General features: G+C 46.4%; 1 protein-coding gene across 1 annotated transcript in view; it reads right to left on the bottom strand.

Moving 5' to 3' along the window:
* Positions 1-2648: 2648 nt before the first annotated feature.
* Positions 2649-20643, bottom strand: part of LOC130128570 (class I histocompatibility antigen, F10 alpha chain-like) — a 38060-nt gene continuing 20065 nt past the window's right edge. Inside the window, exon 8 of the mRNA XM_056298207.1 lies at positions 2649-3418. Coding sequence (XP_056154182.1) covers positions 3342-3418 — 77 coding nt within the window. The 3' untranslated portion in view covers positions 2649-3341. The remainder of the gene's footprint in view (positions 3419-20643) is intronic.

The raw sequence follows: 20643 nt of genomic DNA, 5'->3' as shown, positions 1-20643 counted from the left end.
CACAGCCCTGGACTTCATCACTGGTGTCCTGGACTCTGAAGGTAACACAGTGGTCCTTACTGTGCTTGATCCTTTTCCAAAGTCTGTGCATTACATTCCACTGCCTAAAATACCCACGGCTAAAGAAACTGCTCAACTCCTTGTGCAACATGTTTTTAGGATACATGGCCTGCCTACCTCTGTGGTCTCTGACAGGGGACCTCAATTCACCTCTCGTTTTTAGAAAGCCTTCTGTACTCTCACAGGTGCTTCGGTCCAACTGTCAAGGTTGACTGTGTCAGGATGTCTCTCTGCTTTAATACACTCTCTGTCTCTCTTCTCTCTGAGGCGTCCACATTGTTCAGAGGATGAGTGGCTGTGAGTGGGACGATGAGACTGGAGACATTCATGGATATCTACAGTTTGGTTATGATGGAGAAGACTTCATCATACTGGACCTGAAGACAGAGACATGGGTCGCTCTGACACCACAGGCTGTCATCACCAAACTGAAATGGGACCAAGACAAAGCTCTGTTAGCTTACTTGAACAGCTACTACACCCATGAGTGTGTTTGGCTGAAGAAGTATGTGCAGTATGGGAGCAACAGTCTCCAGAGAACAGGTAGAGTCACATGACCTGATGTGCTGTCATGGACACAACCGTGTTCCTTTGAAAAAATAGGAGAACTAATTAGTGAAATCAGCTGGTTTAGTCCGTGAGTGGAGCAAATACATGGTTAGTGCTTCTACTTTCTGAAGCCGGGTTTTCCCCCTCTGCTCTCACCTTGTCTGTCCAAAAAGCAAAGCTCAGCATACCAGACAACTGGTTTATGGGTTTGAGAGGGAGGAAATCTTTGAGGAAACTCCATCCATTGCAAGTGAGTATTGTGCAGCAGGGCTTGACATTACCATTTTCAACATTCTGGGCCACCTCGGGCCAGCTAATTAAACTGTTCAGTGGCCCGCAGGGCCAGTAGGCAGGCAAGGAATACACCAATCCAAACCAGTAAAAGACACACATTGCCAGAGACAAATTTGCTTTAATGTCAAGACCTGTTCAGTGTTTATGAGTAATATGCAGTGTTTCATGTAACACACACAAATACCATCTGAGATTAAGACTCTGTGCCCTTGCCAAATAGGCACCCAGGAACAAAGTGGCTCACCACCTGGAGAAGGATCACCACCTGGAGAAGGCTCACCACCTGGAGAAGGATCACCACCTGGAGAAGGATCACCACCTGGAGAAGGATCACCACCTGGAGAAGACTCACCACCTGGAGAAGGATCACCACCTGGAGAAGGCTCACCACCTGGAGATGGATCACCACCTGGAGAAGGATCACCACCTGGAGAAGGATCACCACCTGGAGAAGGATCACCACCTGGAGAAGACTCACCACCTGGAGAAGGATCACCACCTGGAGGAGGATCACCACCTGGAGAAGGATCACCACCTGGAGGAGGATCACCACCTGGAGAAGGATCACCACCTGGAGGAGGATCACCACCTGGAGAAGGATCACCACCTGGAGAAGGCTCACCACCTGGAGAAGGATCACCACCTGGAGAAGGATCACCACCTGGAGAAGGATCACCACCTGGAGAAGGCTCACCACCTGGAGAAGGATCACCACCTGGAGAAGGCTCACCACCTGGAGAAAGATCAGCCAGTCAAAGAGAGCATCTTGAGGATCGACTCAAAAGTATGTTTGAGGGGCTGTTGGAGAAACTGAGACAGGATGAAACATTCCAGGCACCCATAAAATCTCGTCTCCTCTTATGAGAAGGTTACGACCGACAGTGCGCTGATTTCAGCGCTGTACACGTTTGGAAAACCAAGTAGTGCAGCCAAACTACTAGAAATGTGAGCAAGGAAATGCCTGCAAATGAGCACAGCAACTGGTGTGCAACCTACAGCTGTGGCTCGACGGAAGGTACCACTTGGAGGCAGACGGGCATCGATCACTGGACGACCTCCTAAAAGAGCCCGGAGAGATCATAACTATGGCAGAGTTAAAGAGGGGGGCAGTGCACTGCCCAAAAGGTCGGCACCACACTCACTTTCTCAGTGTGTGACCCATAGTGTGTCTCTGGGTGGCAAACATAGCAGCAAATAAACTGTATTGTATTAAAAACACAACAGCATGTCTATGTAGGCCTAAGTATTCTGATTTAAACAACAAACAAATCACAGATTATACTTTTTTTTTACTTTATGTACCAGTTCTGAAAACTTGATAAATAAATATTAATTACTTAAATTATGTGTTGGTATATTTATTTCTTATCAACTTGCAGCAGCTTTGCTAGAGGTCTGCCACAAGTGTTTGCCAGAAGGCACTTTTTGTAAGGGAACGTATTATAATGTTTGTGTTACACATATTTCACAATTATTGTAGGTTGAACCCCCTTAAGGGTCAGATCCTCAACATGCTGCTACTTCCGCTCCCTCCCTCCAGAACTCATAACGCTACTGAAGCTGATGCAGCGTCTTGCTAACCAGCACTAGTCTGGTCTACATTATCACGCCTATGAAAATAATAAATGTATGTTTTCAGTATATCTGTGGTGGTGACAGGACTACATTAATATATTGAGACAGGACAAGTAGTTGTTTTGATAAATATGTTTAATATATTGATGTAACGTAGCTGACTAGCCAAGCATTGTCAGGGCTGCAGATTCCCCCACCACCACTAGGGGTGGGGGAATCTGCCACAGATTAAAACCATTTCCCAGCAAAACATGTCAACATTTCTTGAGCATAACTTGTGCAAATATGGTCACATAGAGAGAAAAAGAACAGAAGCCTTCAACCACGTTATGACAAATCAAGATGACGTCTTACAGGGCATGAAAACTATTCAGCACATTAAACCTGATTCTACACCAATTCAGCAGCAGCCCCTGAACACACATGCTGCACACTATGAGTGGGTCAGAAGAACTAGTACGACCTAAAACAATCTGGAACCTTCAACCACACAACTTGTTTCACAGAGTGTGTGTGTGTGTGTGTGTGTGTGTGTGTGTGTGTGATTTTCAGATCCCTCTCTTTAAACAAGGCCAAATAAATGAAATTCCCTCCCTTTTAACTCAGCGTTCATTTTCCAAAGACAGATTTTACCACCAGGGAGAAGTCTCCATTCTGCAGAGCTTTAAACAATCATAAAAATAAATAATACATAAATAATTGGAAAAAATTATAAATCTAAAAATATATATATATTTTTTAAATCATGAAAATTTTTAAAAATACAGATCTTTAAATTAAAATAAAACTTTCTGCAGAGATTGTTGACTTTTGTCCTTCAACATGTCATGTGTAACTCCCCACACCACTTAAACCCGTTATGATTAATGAATGATTTTTAACTGACACGTTCCCGAGTTATGCACTGAAGTCTGCTTGATTCCCCAACGTGTCCACAGACCTGCAAAAAGACAGAACCACAATTAAGACAGGAAATATGTCCACGTGTCAGTCTGAGTTACGGTGCTGATAGTGTTTTTATCTGAGTGAGTAAGAAGCGTGGTGGTATGTGACCACACCACATGTCAGAGCTCCATTCAAAATGAACGAGAGTCAGCAGAAACCCAGCAGAACACCTGGCTGAGCCTGAGTCCTCCTCATCCATGTTGTTCTGGCTGTTGGTAAAGCTCCTCTACCAGCTTGTTCTGTCACATCTGCTGGTTACACACAACCACTTCACCTCCTCTTCACACTCAACACCACCTGCCCTCTTCTTCCTCATTTGGCTGCTATGATGAAGATGGAAAACACCATGCACCCAAAGAAATTCCTACCCCCCCCCTTCTTCTCCACAACTGTATCCGGCCAATTACCCCACTCTTCTGAGCTGTCCTGGTCTCTGCTCCACCCCCTCTGCTGATCCGGGGAGGGCTGCAGACTACCACATGCCTCCTCCCATACATGTGGAGTCGCCAGCCGCTTCTTTTCACCTGACAGTGAGGAGTTTCACCAGGGGGACGTAGCACGTGGGAGGATCACACTATTACCCCCCAGTTCCCCCTCCTCCCCGAACAGGCACCCCAACCGACAAGAGGAGGCGCTAGTGCAGCGACCAGGACACATAACCACATCCGGCTCCCCACCCGCAGACACGGACGATTGTGTCTGTAGGGATGCCCAACCAAGCAGAGGTAACACGGGGATTTGAACCGGCGATTCCTGTGTTGGTAGGCAGTGGAATAGACCGCTACGCTACCCGGATGCCAGATATTTGTGAATTAGCTGTTGTCTTCAATACACCAGCCACAGAAAATATCAAAAAAGACCATTTGCATTTAACACTTCAGGACTGTAACTTTAAGGGGCTCAGTCCCAAAACACTACATGTTCATTCTTTGAAGACCAACAAACAAAATGTAGAAACTCGTTATTATAAATTCATCATTTAAATATTCAAAATATCGATGACTTTTCCAGTAAACACGGGATAACTGTGTCCAACAAGGACATTATTATTGATAAAATACCATCATCTGTTTTAATTGTGTCTTCATTCATTGGATGAGGGCAGGTACCAGTTTATAATACAAATGTTCATATTTCCTGGACAGACACACTTTAAAGCCTTCCATGTTCTGGGAAAACCAGCTTGGGTCAAAGGTCAGCTCTGCAGCTCCGAAGAGATTCAGGACGTTCAAAGTCAGTTGAGGACGTGGTGGTCAACAAGCTGTTAACTTTAAGGACCGCCCTTACCAACCAACCATTTTACACACAGCCAGGTGATGGCGCTATAACACAACACAGCGCAGCAGGTCACATGTGGTAGATCCATGTACACCAGACTTACTTAGTTCAGTGTGAAGCATCGGGGTTCAGCTGCTGAGAGAGATCAGGGCCGCTGTCAGGAGCTGTGAGGTCAGAAACAGTCCGTTAACAAACTTCTCCTGAAGCGAGCTACTGGACCACAACATGTGAGGAAAAGCCACGATTTGACAACAACTGCAGAATTTGCCCTAGTTTTTGGATTGCCTATTTTCTCCTCAGCTGTAAAAAGCTGAAAGTGTAATAATGACATTTCTGCTTCAGTAAGGTGGTGTGAAAGTTTCACGACCTGGTCATGAAGTAAAAAACAACATCTACTTACAAGGTGGAGGGCGCTTGGCTGAAATGAAGACATAAAACAAATGATTAAGGGCGTCACAGAGGAAGACACCATATATTATACATTATCCCTGTTCTCCCTCCCCCCACTGAACCACATCTCCAGATGACCCTTAACCCAAGTGTTAGGTTGGTTATAATGTTGATGTATTTTAAGTTACTATGATCTTGACTGGAGTAAATCAGACAATACCTTCAGAACAATCTCTCTCTCTCTCTTTCTCCCTCTCTGTCTCTCTGTCTCTCTAGATCTCTCTCTGTCTCTTTCTCTCTCCCCCTCTCTCTCCCTCTCTCTGTCTCTCTCTCTAGATCTCTCAGTGTGACGCTACATGTAAGACTCAGTGAGAGGCTGGATATGAGAGCCATCTAAACTTCTAGAATATCAGCTTGATGAAAAACAAATCAAACATTTGAACCATTTCATATGATTCCACAGCATCTGTTCTTCAAGTACCAAGCCACGCCAATGGCTGCGATGACGATGACAGCAACAAACACTCGAATGATGATGGGCATGATGGTGGCTGTTGATTAAAAAAATAGAAAAAATACATATGTGTGTGTTTGTGTATACAGAAATATATATCCTTGTGAGTCTTCGGCTGCGGTCACAGCAGCATTGGTGCATGTGATATTTCATGGTGAATTTGATTCATATCAATGAATTCATCACAATATGTGAACTTGGATCTGGGTGCAAGGTGAGTTCGCCTCGATGACTTCACGTCGAGTTCAAATTTGGTGAACTTTGACACGTGAGTTTGCTCCATCGAGCAATAACAGAGCTGCTCTGACTGTTGTGACCTCTGACGGAGCAGCCACTAGAGGCAGTAAAAAGAGGAAGCTCTCATTTAGCAGCGTATAACCATCTAACTTCACACTGCTGTGCTCTGCTAAAAAATAAACTGCTCCACGACAAAACAGACATCGTGGTTTCCAGTCAGTCATGGAGCAGCAGCAGACAGTATAAACTAGGGTTCATTAATTTATTTGAGTTTTTGTGTCTATTCCACAAGGCAATTCGAAGGAATTTCCCTCTGCCAAGTTCTGGTGTGACCGCAGCCTAAGGCTCAAATGGAGGAAGTGGCTGTAAATTGTTAGTCATGCTCCATTTTTCTTGATCGTTTTGTTGCTGGAGATTTTGAATCACTTAAAGTAATAAAACAATTCCAGCTTTCCCCCCCTATGAGCAATGCAGCAATTCATCATTTCCTTCATTAAGACAAAGGTGAATTTGCTCTTACACCAGTAATAGTCCATACCACAGTTTGATTGTAAGAGGCCTGAATTTTAGTGATCTTTTTTTTCTACTAATTTGGTGCAAACCAGAGTCTATATGGAGGGCTCACACCTGTCAAAAACATCCAGCCTTAGCAAGAACATCAAGAGGTTCAGACTGGCTGATGAGTGACAGTCACAGAAGTCAGTCTTTGGCTAGTACCTACTTAGGCCGTTGTGGCTCTGTTCAGTGGCTCCAACAGAAACAAACGAACTAACCAGGATCTTTCCAGTTGGTCTTGATCTGTGATGGGTCCAGTTTGATGATGATGTCGTCCTTCATCCCAGAAAGCTGAACCACACAGTGGTACTTCTGCCACTCCTCAGACTTCATTGATGAAAGGTCAACGAGGAGTTGAATGCTCCTCTGGAAGGTTCCATCGTGGTTGGGGAGGAGCTCACCATGGACCACCTCCTCATGGACCTCCTCTTCCTCTCTCCTCCATAACATCACGATTCTGTCAGGGTAGAAACCTGTAGCATGGCAGGTGACTGGAGAGGAGGGAGACCTCTGGAGCAGAGACACTGAGGGAGGGACTGGAGAGAGAGACAGAGAGAGAGAGACAGAGAGAGAGAGATTGACAAAACCCCTTACTAAGCACTACAATAGGTATGCAGACAAAAGGACATCAACTACATAAGTGAAAGTGAAAACACAAGCCAACAATACAGCCATGACTTTCCCTTTTACACCAGTTAGAAAGAGAAGAGCAGGTCTTCATCATCTCCCACTGAGCACAATACTTCCTGCCTGCCAATTTAAAGCTGAAAGCCACCAGATTGTCTTCCATTTTGTGGTAGGGATGTAGTAGGGAGCCTTCAGCAGTCCTGTAAGAACCTGCACAGGGTCCACACAGTCCACCGCCCGGGCCCGCTTCTTATGGCTCAGCCAGATGGCTAAATTGGCAGCAGCTAATATGAAGTTTATAAGAATCAAGAAGAACTCTTTATCGTCATTGTGCCAAGCACAATGAAACTGCAGGTGTGTCAACCTCAAAATGGTGCATACATAAAAGAGATAAATATAAAATATCAGCAATAAAAAGTAAAGCATCTAAACAATATAAGTGCAAAATATAAGCAGTATAAGGTATAAAATATAATACAGTTAACGATAAAACAAAATTATGATGTGCAAAATCATCCATCCATCCATCAGCAAAAATGCAGTAAAGGTGGGGTGGACAGATGTGAAGCGGCTTAAAGTGACATGTGAGTAAATATATGCAAATACTGCACGTGCCCAATGGGGGCAGCATATCAGTCTCGTGGGACTGAGGAGAGGTCTGAGTTCATTAGTGCCGCAGCTTTTGGAAAGAAGCTGTTTTTCAGTCTCTTTGTGCAAGTGTGGATTGGTCTGAAGCAGCCGTCTGATGGCAGGAGCTGAGACAGATGGTGTCCAGGGTGTGTAATGTCTTTTGTGATGTTCTTCACCCTCCTCACACAGCGAGTGCTGTGAAGATCTTCTAGTGAAGGCAGCTCAGTGCCAACAATGTCCTGTGCTGTTTCCACCACACGCTGGAGGGCTGTTTCATCAGCTTTGCTGCGGCTGCTGCACCAGGCTGTCATGCAGCTTGGTAGGATACTCTCGACTGAGCATCTGTAAAAGTTGACCAGCAGTTTTTGCGGGAGGCTGGCTCTCCTTAGCCTCCTCAGAAAATAATGGAGTTGTTTTCCCTAATCACCACTGGTATCAGATTCACACTCCATGTCAGTCACATTACCATGGCAACCAGCAGGCTTCATCACCTGCTCCTCTGCCTCTTTGTCCAGTATGACCTGCAGTATCTCAGCCTCCCACACTGAAAAACGCTCTGCATCTTTCTCCGACATCCCCATGTTGTCCTCCCTCTGCACCGTGCTGACCACAGCTTCAGCCTCCACCTCCCCTGCTAAACTATATGAAGACACAGAGCCACACGCCCCGGCGGCTCCGACCACAGAGCCACCAGCCTCACTCCGTACAGGAGGAGCAGCCTCGGTCAGTGTGCGCCGCCCCCCTCCCCATCCTCAGCCACATCAGCCCGCTGCTCCCCTCCCCGCTGTCCCACACATCAGCTGCAGCGCACCCCGCTGTGTGCTGGCTATGGGGACAAGCAATCCCCTCCTGACCCACATCTCCACACTCACAACACTTCATCCCCCCGGAGCTAGCATACACCATATAAACCCCCTCCTCATGCTAAACACAGAAGGAGACATCCAGTGTTTGAGTGGGAGAGTCCAAATCCATGAACACGTGTCTCCAAAGAGACTGAACCTGGTTCAGTTTGGCGTCCCTACAGCCCAGGCTCACCGTCCAGAACCCCCTCACAGACCTCCTGAAGCCCTTCAGTTCTTGTGCCAGCACCTCGCCGGGAATAAAAGGAGGGCCTCTGGACACGGTGACCCGGGTGGAAGGCACCGCCAGCAGGGAAACTATTTTAAATTCATCACCTACAAACACGCCGTTTTCTATCTGCTAGTTGGAAAAACCTGTTCATTCATAAACACAACCAGCGCTTCATTCATGTGTGATGCAAATGAGATGTTTCCATGCCCCACCTGTTCTCCTCCCACCAACACCACCTGCTCCACTCTGGTACTGGGCCACGGCACGACCCCCACTCCCTGCCTCCCAGACAGGGACGGTGTCTCAAAGGACGCCGTGCCCGCCAAGAAGCATGGCTCACCGTCCACCAAACACACAACCACCGAACACACACCAAACCACAATAAGAACCACAACCACAAAACAATCACACAACAGAGAAGACAAATCGAGAAAACGTCACAAGACTCTCAGCCAAACTCCCCAAACTCCCAGCATGCACTCAGAGAGAGAGAGAGAGAGAGAGAGAGAGAGAAGGAGAGAGAGAGAGACATCTCATCTCATTTCCTGACATCTGGAGCAAAGGGCTTATAACTGCTATTCATAAAAATGGAGACAAATTGGATCCTAATAATTTCAGAGGCGTTTGTGTGAGCAGCAGCCTGGGGAAGGTGTTCAATAGCGTTCTGAACAATCGAATTCTAACCCTCCTTAACGAACACAATGTCCTGAGCAAAGGTCAAATTGGCTTCCTCCCAAATCACCGGACTACGGACCATGTTTACACCCTACACACCCTCATAAATGAAAATGTGAATCAAACCAAAAATATTTGCTTGTTTTATTGACTTCAAAAAAGCTTTCGACTCTATTTGGCACGAAGGACTATACTATAAACTTTTACAAAGTGGTGTAGGGGGTAAAGTGTATGACATAATAAAGTCAATGTATTCGGACAACAAATGTGCAGTTAAGATTGGAGACAAACACACTGAGTTCTTCACTCAGAATAGAGGGGTGAGACAGGGCTGTGGACTTAGCCCGACACTGTTAATATATATATATTAATGAACTGGCGGTGCAGCTGGAAAAGTGTGCAACCCCAGATCTCCCCCTGTATGACATGGAAGTGAAATTTTTTGCTTTATGCAGAAGATCTAGTTTTTTTGTCACCAACCGCAGATGGGCTGCAACAACTACTGGACCTGCTTGAGGACTACTGCCAGCACTGGGCCCTGGCAATAAATCCAAAAAAGACAAAAGTAATGATCTTCCAGAAGAAGCCCAGATGTCAGGAAAATAGATACCAGTTAGACTCTAGGTAGCATCACCTTAGAGCATAGGATGCAGTATACTTACCTTGGTCTAAGTATTACAGCATCAGGGAGTTTCAGTAGGGCAGTGAATAACCTAAAACAAAAAGCTGGCAGAGCTCTAAATGCAATTAAAAATAAATTCTTTAACATTGATATACCACTCTCCATCTGGTGCAAACTGTTTCATAGTGTAATTCTGCCCATTGCACTATATGGAAGTGAGGTATGGGGTCCACTCAGTCTTTCCAGCTACACTAGATGGGACAAGCATCCAGCAGAAACCCTACATGCTGAATTCTGCAGAATGATTCTGAAAATACAAAGGAAAACACCAAACAACGCATGTAGGGCAGAATTAGGCCAGTTTCCATTATTAATAAATGTACAAAAAAGATCTCTAAATTTCTGGATGCACTTAAATACAAGCCCAACAAATACATTGCACTTTAAAGCTCTGAAAACCCAAGAACTGAACCCCGAAAAGAGTCCCCTGAAGCAGCTGGCTCTGAGACTCACTAACCCTTTAACAAATACTAAGACCAACCAACCTCAGGCCACCACTGCATCCCAAACAAAGATTACGATAAATCAGCTATAAAACAAAGCAAGAACAATTATCTGAAACATTGGAACGCTGAAATCAAAACTCAAAACAATCTAGAAGTCTATCGGGCCCTAAAAACAAACTATAATTTGGAAGAAGACCTCTTAACTGTCAGAGACAGGAAGCAGCGACAGATCCTGACTAAATACAGGCTCAGTGACCACAGTCTCGCCATTGGAAAGGGGAGACACAAACAGACGCGGTGGCCAAAAGAGCAACGAACATGTGGTCAGTGCATGACAGACGAGGTGGAGACAGAGGTGCACTTCCTCCTTAAATGTGACAAATTTGAAAAACAGCACCGGGCTTTTGTCCAGGAACTAGAACACGTGACTCCAGAGTAGCAGGAAATGGAGGACGCAGGTAAGCTGCAGGTGGTCCTGGGAGGGGGGCCAGCGGCGAGCATTGCAGCAAGATTTATACTTTCCTGCCACAACCTGAGAGATAGTGGATGACGGCACCTATTGCTACTGTTGTTGTTTAATATCATAATCATTGTTGTTGTTGCTGTTATTATCATAATCATTGTTGTATTGTGTCGTTGTTGTTTTACATGCTTTGGCGATTTGTACACAAACGTATGTCATGCCAATAAAGCACATATTGAATTGAACTGAATTGAGAGAGAGAGAGAGAGAGAGAGAGAGAGAGAGAGGGAGACAGAGAGAGAGACAGAGAGAGAGACAGAGAGAGAGATGAGTTGAAGAAAATGAGACAAAAGAGAGGGAGACAGAGTTGGAGAAAGATAAAGAGAGGAGAGTGGGCGCTGGAAAAAAGAGAAAGGGAGAGAAAAAAGAGCAAGACAGAAGAGAGACAGTAGCAGAAAGAGAGAAAAGAAGGAAGAAGACAGACCGAGGTGTAGAGAGAGAGAGAGAGAGAGAGAGAGAGAGAGAGAGAGAGAGAGAGAGAGAGAGAGAGAGAGATCCAGGAATAGAGAGGTGCACTAAGTCAGAGAGAGATAAAGAATAAAGAACCAACACGCAGGTAAAAAGAAAGCTGGAATGAAGTAAAAATAAAACCTGCTCATTGTAAACAGAGTCACACAGCCATGCTGTTGTGTGTGCAGCGGGTGTGGACACACGAGTCCATGACCACTGTAATGTTGCTGCACATTAGAAACAGTAGAGACATATGAACACGGCTGTGTCCATGACAACACATCAGGTCATGTGACTCTACCTGTCCTCTGGAGACTGTTGCTCCCATACTGCAGATACTTCTTCAGCCAGTCAACACACACATGGGTGTAGTAGTTCTTCAAGTAAGCCAACCTAGCTTTGTCTTGATCCCATCTCAGTTTGGTGATGACAGCCTGTGGTGTCGGAGCGACCCATGTCTCTGTCTTCAGGTCCAGAGCGATGAAGTCTTCTCCATCATAACCATGCTGTTGATATCCATTAATGTCTCCAGTCTCATCGTCCCAATCACAGCCACTCATGAACTGAAAAATGTGGATGCCTGAGAGACAGAGCGACATAGAGACAGAGAGACATAGAGACAGAGAGACAGAGAGAGAGAGAGACATAGAGACAGAGAAACAGAGAGACCGAGAGACAAAGAGAGAGACAGAGAGAGTGTTAAAGCAGAGACACATCCTGACACAGTCAACCTTTAAGGTCCAAACCCTGTTCACCACAGAGACCCAGAGGGACCAGAACACAGTCTCTCCACCTGTCCACTGTTACACCACCTCATACTAGAGTCTCATGTCAGCAAAGAGGAAGGAAAGGTTTACACACACACACACACACACACACACACACACACACACACACACACACACACACACACACACACACACACACACACACACACACACACACACCATCCATCCATCCATTATCCAAACTGCTTATCCTGCTCCCAGGGGGGCGGGAATGCTGGAGTCATTCCCAGCAGTCATTGCGCGGCAGGCGGGGAGACACCCTGTCCATGTGTGACTTCGAAGGACGGAGCCCTTCTGATCTCCTCCACTTTCTGCAGCAAAAGGGACTGACCCAAAGTATGTCCCAACTCCCCCTCCTCACTTGCCTGGTCTTAACCATCCCTGTGTCCACAGCTTGCGTGGACAGACATTCTCAGCACTGAAAAGGACAAAAGGCACACAAGAAGCAGCTGTGGACCGGCTCGTCCGTCAGCCTGGGCTTTAACCTCAGTTGAGAAAGAACTTCTTATGAGTTGAAGTCAAAGGACAAAGTGTGTGAGCCAGCACCTGCACACTTTGTTACAAAGGATGGCAGGACGGACTTTGTGTTCAGGGGACCTTCATTGGGTGAGTACGCAGCTTTTTTCAATAATGGGCTGGTTTCCTCTGCTTTTATTCTACCTCCAAATTATGCAGCTTTTGCTGACGTCTGCTGTTCTAATGAGGCATGTGGACATTAGTTTTAGTGTGTTTGTAAACCACGGACCAGAGGGGTAGACTAGAAGCTGGATTATAAGGTTTTCCAGAATCCCCTTTGTGTGTGGTGAAGCCGGTTAGGGCAAAGAAACCTTTAATATGCTGAACTTCCATGTGACAGGGCTCTGGATGTTGGTTTCATTGCTATGCTGGATTGTTTCAGCACCACATGTGGTCCTACTGAAGGCCCAGGGTGCAGGGCCACGGTTCACCACTGGGCCGCTCTATACGCCCCGTCTGAAGGAAGGTTTTCATCTGGACAAATATAACAGCAGGAACAGGTCGACCAGCACACACTTTAATGTTACAGCTGGTCAAGACAGGGGGACAGTCATCCGTCCATCTTTAACACCCCCCCCTCTCTCTGTCTCTCTCTCTCCCTCTCTCTGTATCTCTGTCAATCTGTCTCTGTCTCTCTTTTTTCTGCAGAGCAGGATAACAGGGGTCTTACCTGTTTTTTATTTTATCAGTTGTTGATGAATGATTGTTTTTTGGGATTGTTAAAAGATGCTTATTGAGTGTTTGTACTTTGACAAGTATTGTTTATATGTTTAGAAAGATTTCAGTCTGTTTTTTGTTAAACTTTTCTGTTAAATAAAGACTTGCTTTAAAATTCAAAAAATTCCCTCTCTCTCTCTCCCTGTCTCTCTCTCTCTCCCTGTCTGTCTCTCTCTCTCTCTGTCTCTCTCTCTCTCCGTATGTCTCTCTGTCTCTCTCTCTCTCTCTGTCCGTCTCTCTCTCTCTCTCCCTGTCTCTCTCTCTCTCTCCCTGTCTCTCTCTCTCTCCCTGTCTCTCTCTCTCTCCCTGTCTCTCTCTCTCTCTGTCTCTCTCTGTCTCTCTCGCTCCCTGTCTCTGTTGTGGTCACACCGCCCCGAGCTGCCTCCCCGGCACGTTCAAGCCACTCCCCCAGCTCGGACGTGCTGGAAACATCTGCAGCAGGTGTTCGCCATCTTCCATCAGGCACATCTGCAGCCATCAGGCAGCCCTCTACAAGAAGCCTGCCAGAACGTCTCTCCGTGCTTCGACGTACTGAACCCTGCGGTAAAGCTCTGACCAGCCCTCCAGCGGTCCTTGCCCTCTTGCTATTCCCTTTATTCCCAGTGTCTATATTCGTGTCTCTCTCTTTTCCCTCCCAGGACTCTCCCTCCACGGCTCCCCGCGTCTCCCTCGCTCCTCGCCCCCAGCGACCTTCACGTTTTCCCCCCGGACCTCTCCAGCAATCTCCCTCCGTGTCTCTCTACCTGGACCCCTCCTATTCAGACTTGACTTCCTGGATCTCGGACCCGGACTTCCTCGTACAACCCCTCGCTCTACGGATTTGGACTTTGGTAGCCGGGCGCACATCGTCTCAACAACACCCACCTGAGACTCACCTGTCTTTATCACTGTGGCAGTGTTGTTCGTTTTTCTTCCCTGCATTAAATCGCCCTTCCGGTTATCCCGGTGCTCTGTTGTCTGTCTGTCCTGTTGGGTTTCGCTACACTGGCCTCTGGTCTTCATTCGTGAAACCTAACAGTCTCTCTGTCTCTCTCTCTCGTATCCTGAGGCTGCTCTATAAACCAGTGTAGTTTGCCTTTAATGACCCCGGAGTTGCAGAAGAAGAAGTGTCCTTGTGAATGAACGTGAGATCTTGGGACACAGTTTGGAGCAGTTTTGACTCCAGACTGTGTGAGAAACAGGAAGACCTGTGAAACTGTGAGGACCCAGTCTGTATTCACACACCGCCGTCCACAAGGAGCTATGTGGTCTGTGTGTAGCACCGCTCTGTGTAACACACAGTGACGTCACCACATGTCAATAAAACCCTGTTGGCTCATGATGCTAAAGAGGACGGGGCAAAACTCAGATAACGGGGCATTTTCTATCATCCGAGTGAAAAGGTTTTTGGTTTCTCTCTTTCTAAATGGTAGTGGGGAAACGGGGATTCTGGTTTTCTCATTTCAAAACAAAACCCCGTTGGCCGCCAAGTCCACGGGCCCCGCGGGGACCTTAAGAAGGGTGTTTGCTAGGAACTGGGTGTGGATGTGAAGGGCTGAACGTCTGTCCGGGTTTGACTGTAAATGTTGACAACAGACTCTGAAGACGCCGTCCTCACAGCTTTATCTGTGTCCTTTCTTACTGACGGAGCTGCACTGAACACAACACGTCAATAGTCTCTTGAAGCATCGCCACATTGAACCCCTGTATTCTGCCAATAAGCAGTACTGACACAGCCCATGGTCACAGGACAGACGGAGACAACCTGACAACATGCCAGTGTTTTAAATGAAGACTTGAGATGAAGACTATGGAGGGAAGTCCCGAGTCTTCACTCAGGTCTTTGCTGTTCATTTCTGATGACAGCTGAATGTTCCTCAGGAAAGACTTTGATAAAACCATATTGAGATAAAATCTTTTGTTACTGGACCCAGGAAGAAACCGGAACACCACCCAAAACACTACACCCTTAATGTGTGTGTGTGTGTGTGTGTGTGTTGGGGAGGAAGATGGAAGCTTTGTCTCTCTGAATAAAAACATTTTATTGGTGAGAAATGAAACATAAACGTACCTCCAGTTTGGTTGAAGCGCTGCTTCGCAGTCTCAATGTTGGTTTTGAAGTCCTGCTGGTCTCTCATCATATCTCCAGTCTCCGTCTCCCAGTACTGTGGGTCACCTGTTGTGACCTGGTCCATCCAGTCTTGTTTGGGTACTGCTCTCTGAGTGTTGCTGTCATAATGAACCATCTGAAGACCATCAACCATCCCAACAGCCACAAACTCTGGGAAGTTTGGCACGTGGGAGGATGCAGTGAGGAAGTAGTTCAGGGAGTGGGTCACTGTCAGGAAAACACATCATGTGAGGATTTCAGCTGTTGGAATCACATCTTTTTTGTCATCATCACTGATTTTTGTGATGGGTTTTAGTCGTTTGTGTGTCTGTCTGTACTTTAAGGTCAAAGTCAGAAGGAAATATTTATCAGTGTAATTCATATAATCACTGTTGTTGTGTTTTATCGAGGACTCTGCCCTTCTTCTCTTTTGAGAGCTTATATTTAGAAAACAAACATCCCTAAATAGGGCCCGGTACTGTCCTCATGTCCTCATCATCCTACTTGTAAATCTGCTGCGATACAAGCACACCGACAGCCGACTAGACAAGTCCTGCGTGCCAGCCGTGTTTTCTGCTGCACTTCTGCTTCACCAGCTAAAAGCGACACACAACTGTGTAACGAGACGAGCACAACCTGTTTAAAAAGGATCACAATAAATACCTGGTTGTACCAGAGGCAATGCCACACAACAACACAACCTTGTGGGGTTTTTTCACTGCAGTTCAAAATAAATCCTCAAATCAATGTGTACCCATGACCCTGTAGTAAAAACCATGTAGTTAATTAATTCAGCAGCAGTTAATATAGCCTACGCTTCCAAACCCTGCACCACCGACAGCGCCATCACCTGGTGAAACTCAACATGCACGCACAAAACATGTCAGAACACAAGGCTGGCACGCCACACAGACGCAGTCAGCTGGGTTGTGTTCCTCATCTGGTGGAAAGCGTCCTTGGGTTCCTTGAAAGGCGTTACACAAAACTAAGTTGATGTTGTTGTTGTTGGTTCAGGGAAACACAAGGTTGAGTGTGGCAATGTCAGCAACAGCACCATGTTGTGTATTTAGTGTGTTACAGTCAGACAGTGACGCACATCTGATGAAAACAAAACATGGTAGAAGTGTAAGGGCATCATTAAGTACTCATATCAGTACTCGCTACCCCAATGTAAGTACTGGTACTTGGTCTGAAGAAGTGTTATGGGTGCGTCCCTGTCCCTAAATATTCAACTAGAGGCCAAGAAAGAAAGAAAGAAAGAAAGAAAGAAAGAAAGAAAGAAAACCTTCCCATGAAGTAAACTCCAGGCTTTACTGAACACAGAGGAAGGTATTCAGAGGAAGGTGTGTGGCCTGCAGATTGTGGGTTGTGACACTTTTAAAACATGTTGTGTTGTGTCACTGTTTGTGTTTCGATGGTCGCCATGGGAACAGTTTGGAGTTGGAGAATTTGAGACGACAGTTAAACCATATCACCTGAATATGGAGCTGCCAGGGAGGAGGACAAGAGGAAGGCCAAAGAGGAGGCTTATGGGTGTGGCGAGGGAGGACATGCAGGTGGCGGGTGTGACAGAGGAAGATGCAGAGGACAGGAAGACATGGAAACTGGACGATCCGCTGTGGCGCCCCCTAACGGTGCAGCCCAGAGTAGCAGTAGTAGTTAAACTATATCACCGACTTCTTGTGATTATAATAATCCCCTTTTATTTCACAGCCTATCGCCTATAAGGTCATTCTCATGAAAAGCCTATATAACGTCATCTGTAGAGAAGACGGGTGTTTGGGTTCAGCTGCCAACAACGTGCCTACAGCGCCCCCATACGGCTGGTATCGGTAAGGTAACAAGGAAAGTCATGAACTGGCAGAAACACAACGGGGTGGGATAATTGTTACTTTTCCTGTCTCCGTCTTCTGACTACCTTCGCCGGAAGTTACAGGGGAACCGAATTTGTTTCGGATCCAGGGCCGAAGTTCGCTGGCGCTGTCCGTCACTGCCTGGTGCTAGCTAGCTAGCTAAACTCCGGAGTACAACCCAACACAGTTCAATAGTTCACTTCGTCTGAAAATGGCGAGGACACCGTCTTCTCTCTTTGGAAACACATTTAATCCTTCTTCACAGCTGCACAAAACGTTGACATAGGTCCAATATATCACAGTTCTTAGTGATAATATTTCCTGTCACTTGCGCGGAGCTCCCAATACCGTTCGCGCCACACAACAACAACAACAACTTCCTCATTCCCCCTCCCTACCAACCAATCAGAGTTCGACCCAGACCGTGCTGTTAAAGCGGTACACCCTTATTTACCAACATAATGTTAAAACAGTGGCTGGTGTTACTCCACACTGGTATGATCAGTACATGAATCACAAAGACACCGTTACTAAAGCATCTTCATCAACAACCTCCGACTAAAGGAGCATTCGTTCAAGAAGTCTTCAAGAAAGGCAAATGTGAATATCGGAAATTAAGGAATAGACCATAAACCATAATAAACTAGAGGAGGACTCAGCATTTATCTTCTCCGAGGATCGAGGCGAATATTACAACTTTAGCCTGTGATAGCAGCCGAGCATGCGCAGTGACTAACTCCGTCTCCACACGAAAACTCGTTTAACGGTCCGAATTTAAGAATATACACACCTGAAGATGCTAAAGGACAAAAGACGAGCAGCAAAATAACCACTTTCATCTTGTTTCTTGTACCAAGTGGATTTGTTAAAACCAAATAAAAGCAGCGACGACGGACGCGTCTGTCCTCGACGTTGATTCTCCAAGCGGCCCAACAAGACTACGGACCTTTTCAGCGGGAGGGCGTCACGAACCACCTTTTAACCAATAGAAATTCAGGAAAGGCTGAGAGACTTCCGTTGCTAGGCAGAGTTGAGTTCACCAGGTTACGAATTGAAAGCGAAACTGACTTGCAACGCTGAACAGACAGACAGAGAAGAAAACAACCCCACCGACCTTTCCTCCACATTCACACATCGTTCAGCAATGAACACGAAATGGTAGAAAAGGTGTGGAACACAAAACGGCCCACAACGCACCCACTTTTCAGCCCTGCCAAGCAGACGGAGAAAGACAGACAAGCAGACAGCGTATGCCCAGCGCATGCGCGTGTCTACTACCACAGTGTGTGTGTGTGTGTGTGTGCGTGCGTGCGTGCGTGTGTGCGTATATGCGTGCGTGCGTGTGTGTGTGTGTTGCTGTGACGTTTCATTTTCATGTGGTTGGAGCAAAGCTCTCAAGTTTACCGAATTCTAATGCGTGAGATCTGTTGACGGACAGACAGGGCGGTCACAAACGAAGAATACAACTATTATTATTTTTCATTTTCTATTAACATTTACGACACAAACAGACAATAAAAACAGTCCGTACATTCAGAGAAAACTGCACCATAAGCAGAGCACGTACACAGCGCAACCACAACGCGCAGTACCAGCATATGACCGCAAGGTGTCCTTCGTGTTGCGCAACATCTCATCTCGTCTTCAGCCGCTTCTCCAGGGTGGGGTCGCGGTGGCAGCAAGCTGAGTAGGGCACTCCAGACGTCCCTCTCCCCAGCAACGCCCTCCAGCTCCTCCTGGGGGATCCCAAGGCGTTCCCAGGCCAGACTGGACATGTGGTCCCTCCAGCAGGTTCTGGGTCTACCCCGGGGTCTCCTCCCGGTTGGGCCGTGCCCGGTAAACCTCCAAAGGACCTGCACAACGTACAGTGGCCGAGTCCATAAGCTCCAGCAGCGGCGTAATAAAGCTGAGTTACTCACATGGTCTATAATAAGGAGGGCTGCGTGGACGCTGCAGTGATGCGGTCTCTGTGGTCGAGCTTACTGCGTTATTACATTCCCGGGTCTCCTTCTTAGCCTAAACCCGCTGCCCATTCCGTGAGCGACCCTGGTCACACACAGCCCTGGACTTCATCACTGGTGTCCTGGACTCTGAAGGTAACACAGTGGTCCTTACTGTGCTTGATCCTTTTCCAAAGTCTGTGCATTACATTCCACTGCCTAAAATACCCACGGCTAAAGAAACTGCTCAACTCCTTGTGCAACATGTTTTTAGGATACATGGCCTGCCTACCTCTGTGGTCTCTGACAGGGGACCTCAATTCACCTCTCGTTTTTAGAAAGCCTTCTGTACTCTCATAGGTGCTTCGGTCCAACTGTCAAGGTTGACTGTGTCAGGATGTCTCTCTGCTTTAATACACTCTCTGTCTCTCTTCTCTCAGGCGTCCACATTGTTCAGAGGATGAGTGGCTGTGAGTGGGACGATGAGACTGGAGACGTTCATGGATATCTACAGTTTGGTTATGATGGAGAAGACTTCATCATACTGGACCTGAAGACAGAGTCATGGGTCGCTCTGACAACACAGGCTGTCATCACCAAACTGAAATGGGACCAAGACAAAGCTCTGTTAGCTTACTTGAACAGCTACTACGTTTGGAAAACCAAGTAGTGCAGCCAAACTACTAGAAATGTGAGCAAGGAAATGCCTGCAAATGAGCACAGCAACTGGTGTGCAACCTACAGCTGTGGCTCGACGGAAGGTACCACTTGGAGGCAGACGGGCATCGATCACTGGACGACCTCCTAAAAGAGCCCGGAGAGATCATAACTATGGCAGAGTTAACGAGGGGGGCAGTGCACTGCCCAAAAGGTCGGCACCACACTCACTTTCTCAGTGTGTGACCCATAGTGTGTCTCTGGGTGGCAAACATAGCAGCAAATAAACTGTATTGTATTAAAAACACAACAGCATGTCTATGTAGGCCTAAGTATTCTGATTTAAACCACAAACAAATCACAGATTATACTTTTTTTTTACTTTATATACCAGTTCTGAAAACTTGATAAATAAATATTAATTACTTAAATTATGTGTTGGTATATTTATTTCTTATAAACTTGCAGCAGCTTTGCTAGAGGTCTGCCACAAGTGTTTGCCAGAAGGCACTTTTTGTAAGGGAACGTATTATAATGTTTGTGTTACACATATTTCACAATTATTGTAGGTTGAACCC

This window comes from Lampris incognitus, chromosome 18 (genome assembly GCF_029633865.1).
Source record: "Lampris incognitus isolate fLamInc1 chromosome 18, fLamInc1.hap2, whole genome shotgun sequence".
Lineage (NCBI taxonomy): Eukaryota > Metazoa > Chordata > Actinopteri > Lampriformes > Lampridae > Lampris > Lampris incognitus.
Note: the sequence above shows the minus strand (reverse complement) of the source record. Positions and strands in the feature narration are given on the sequence as shown.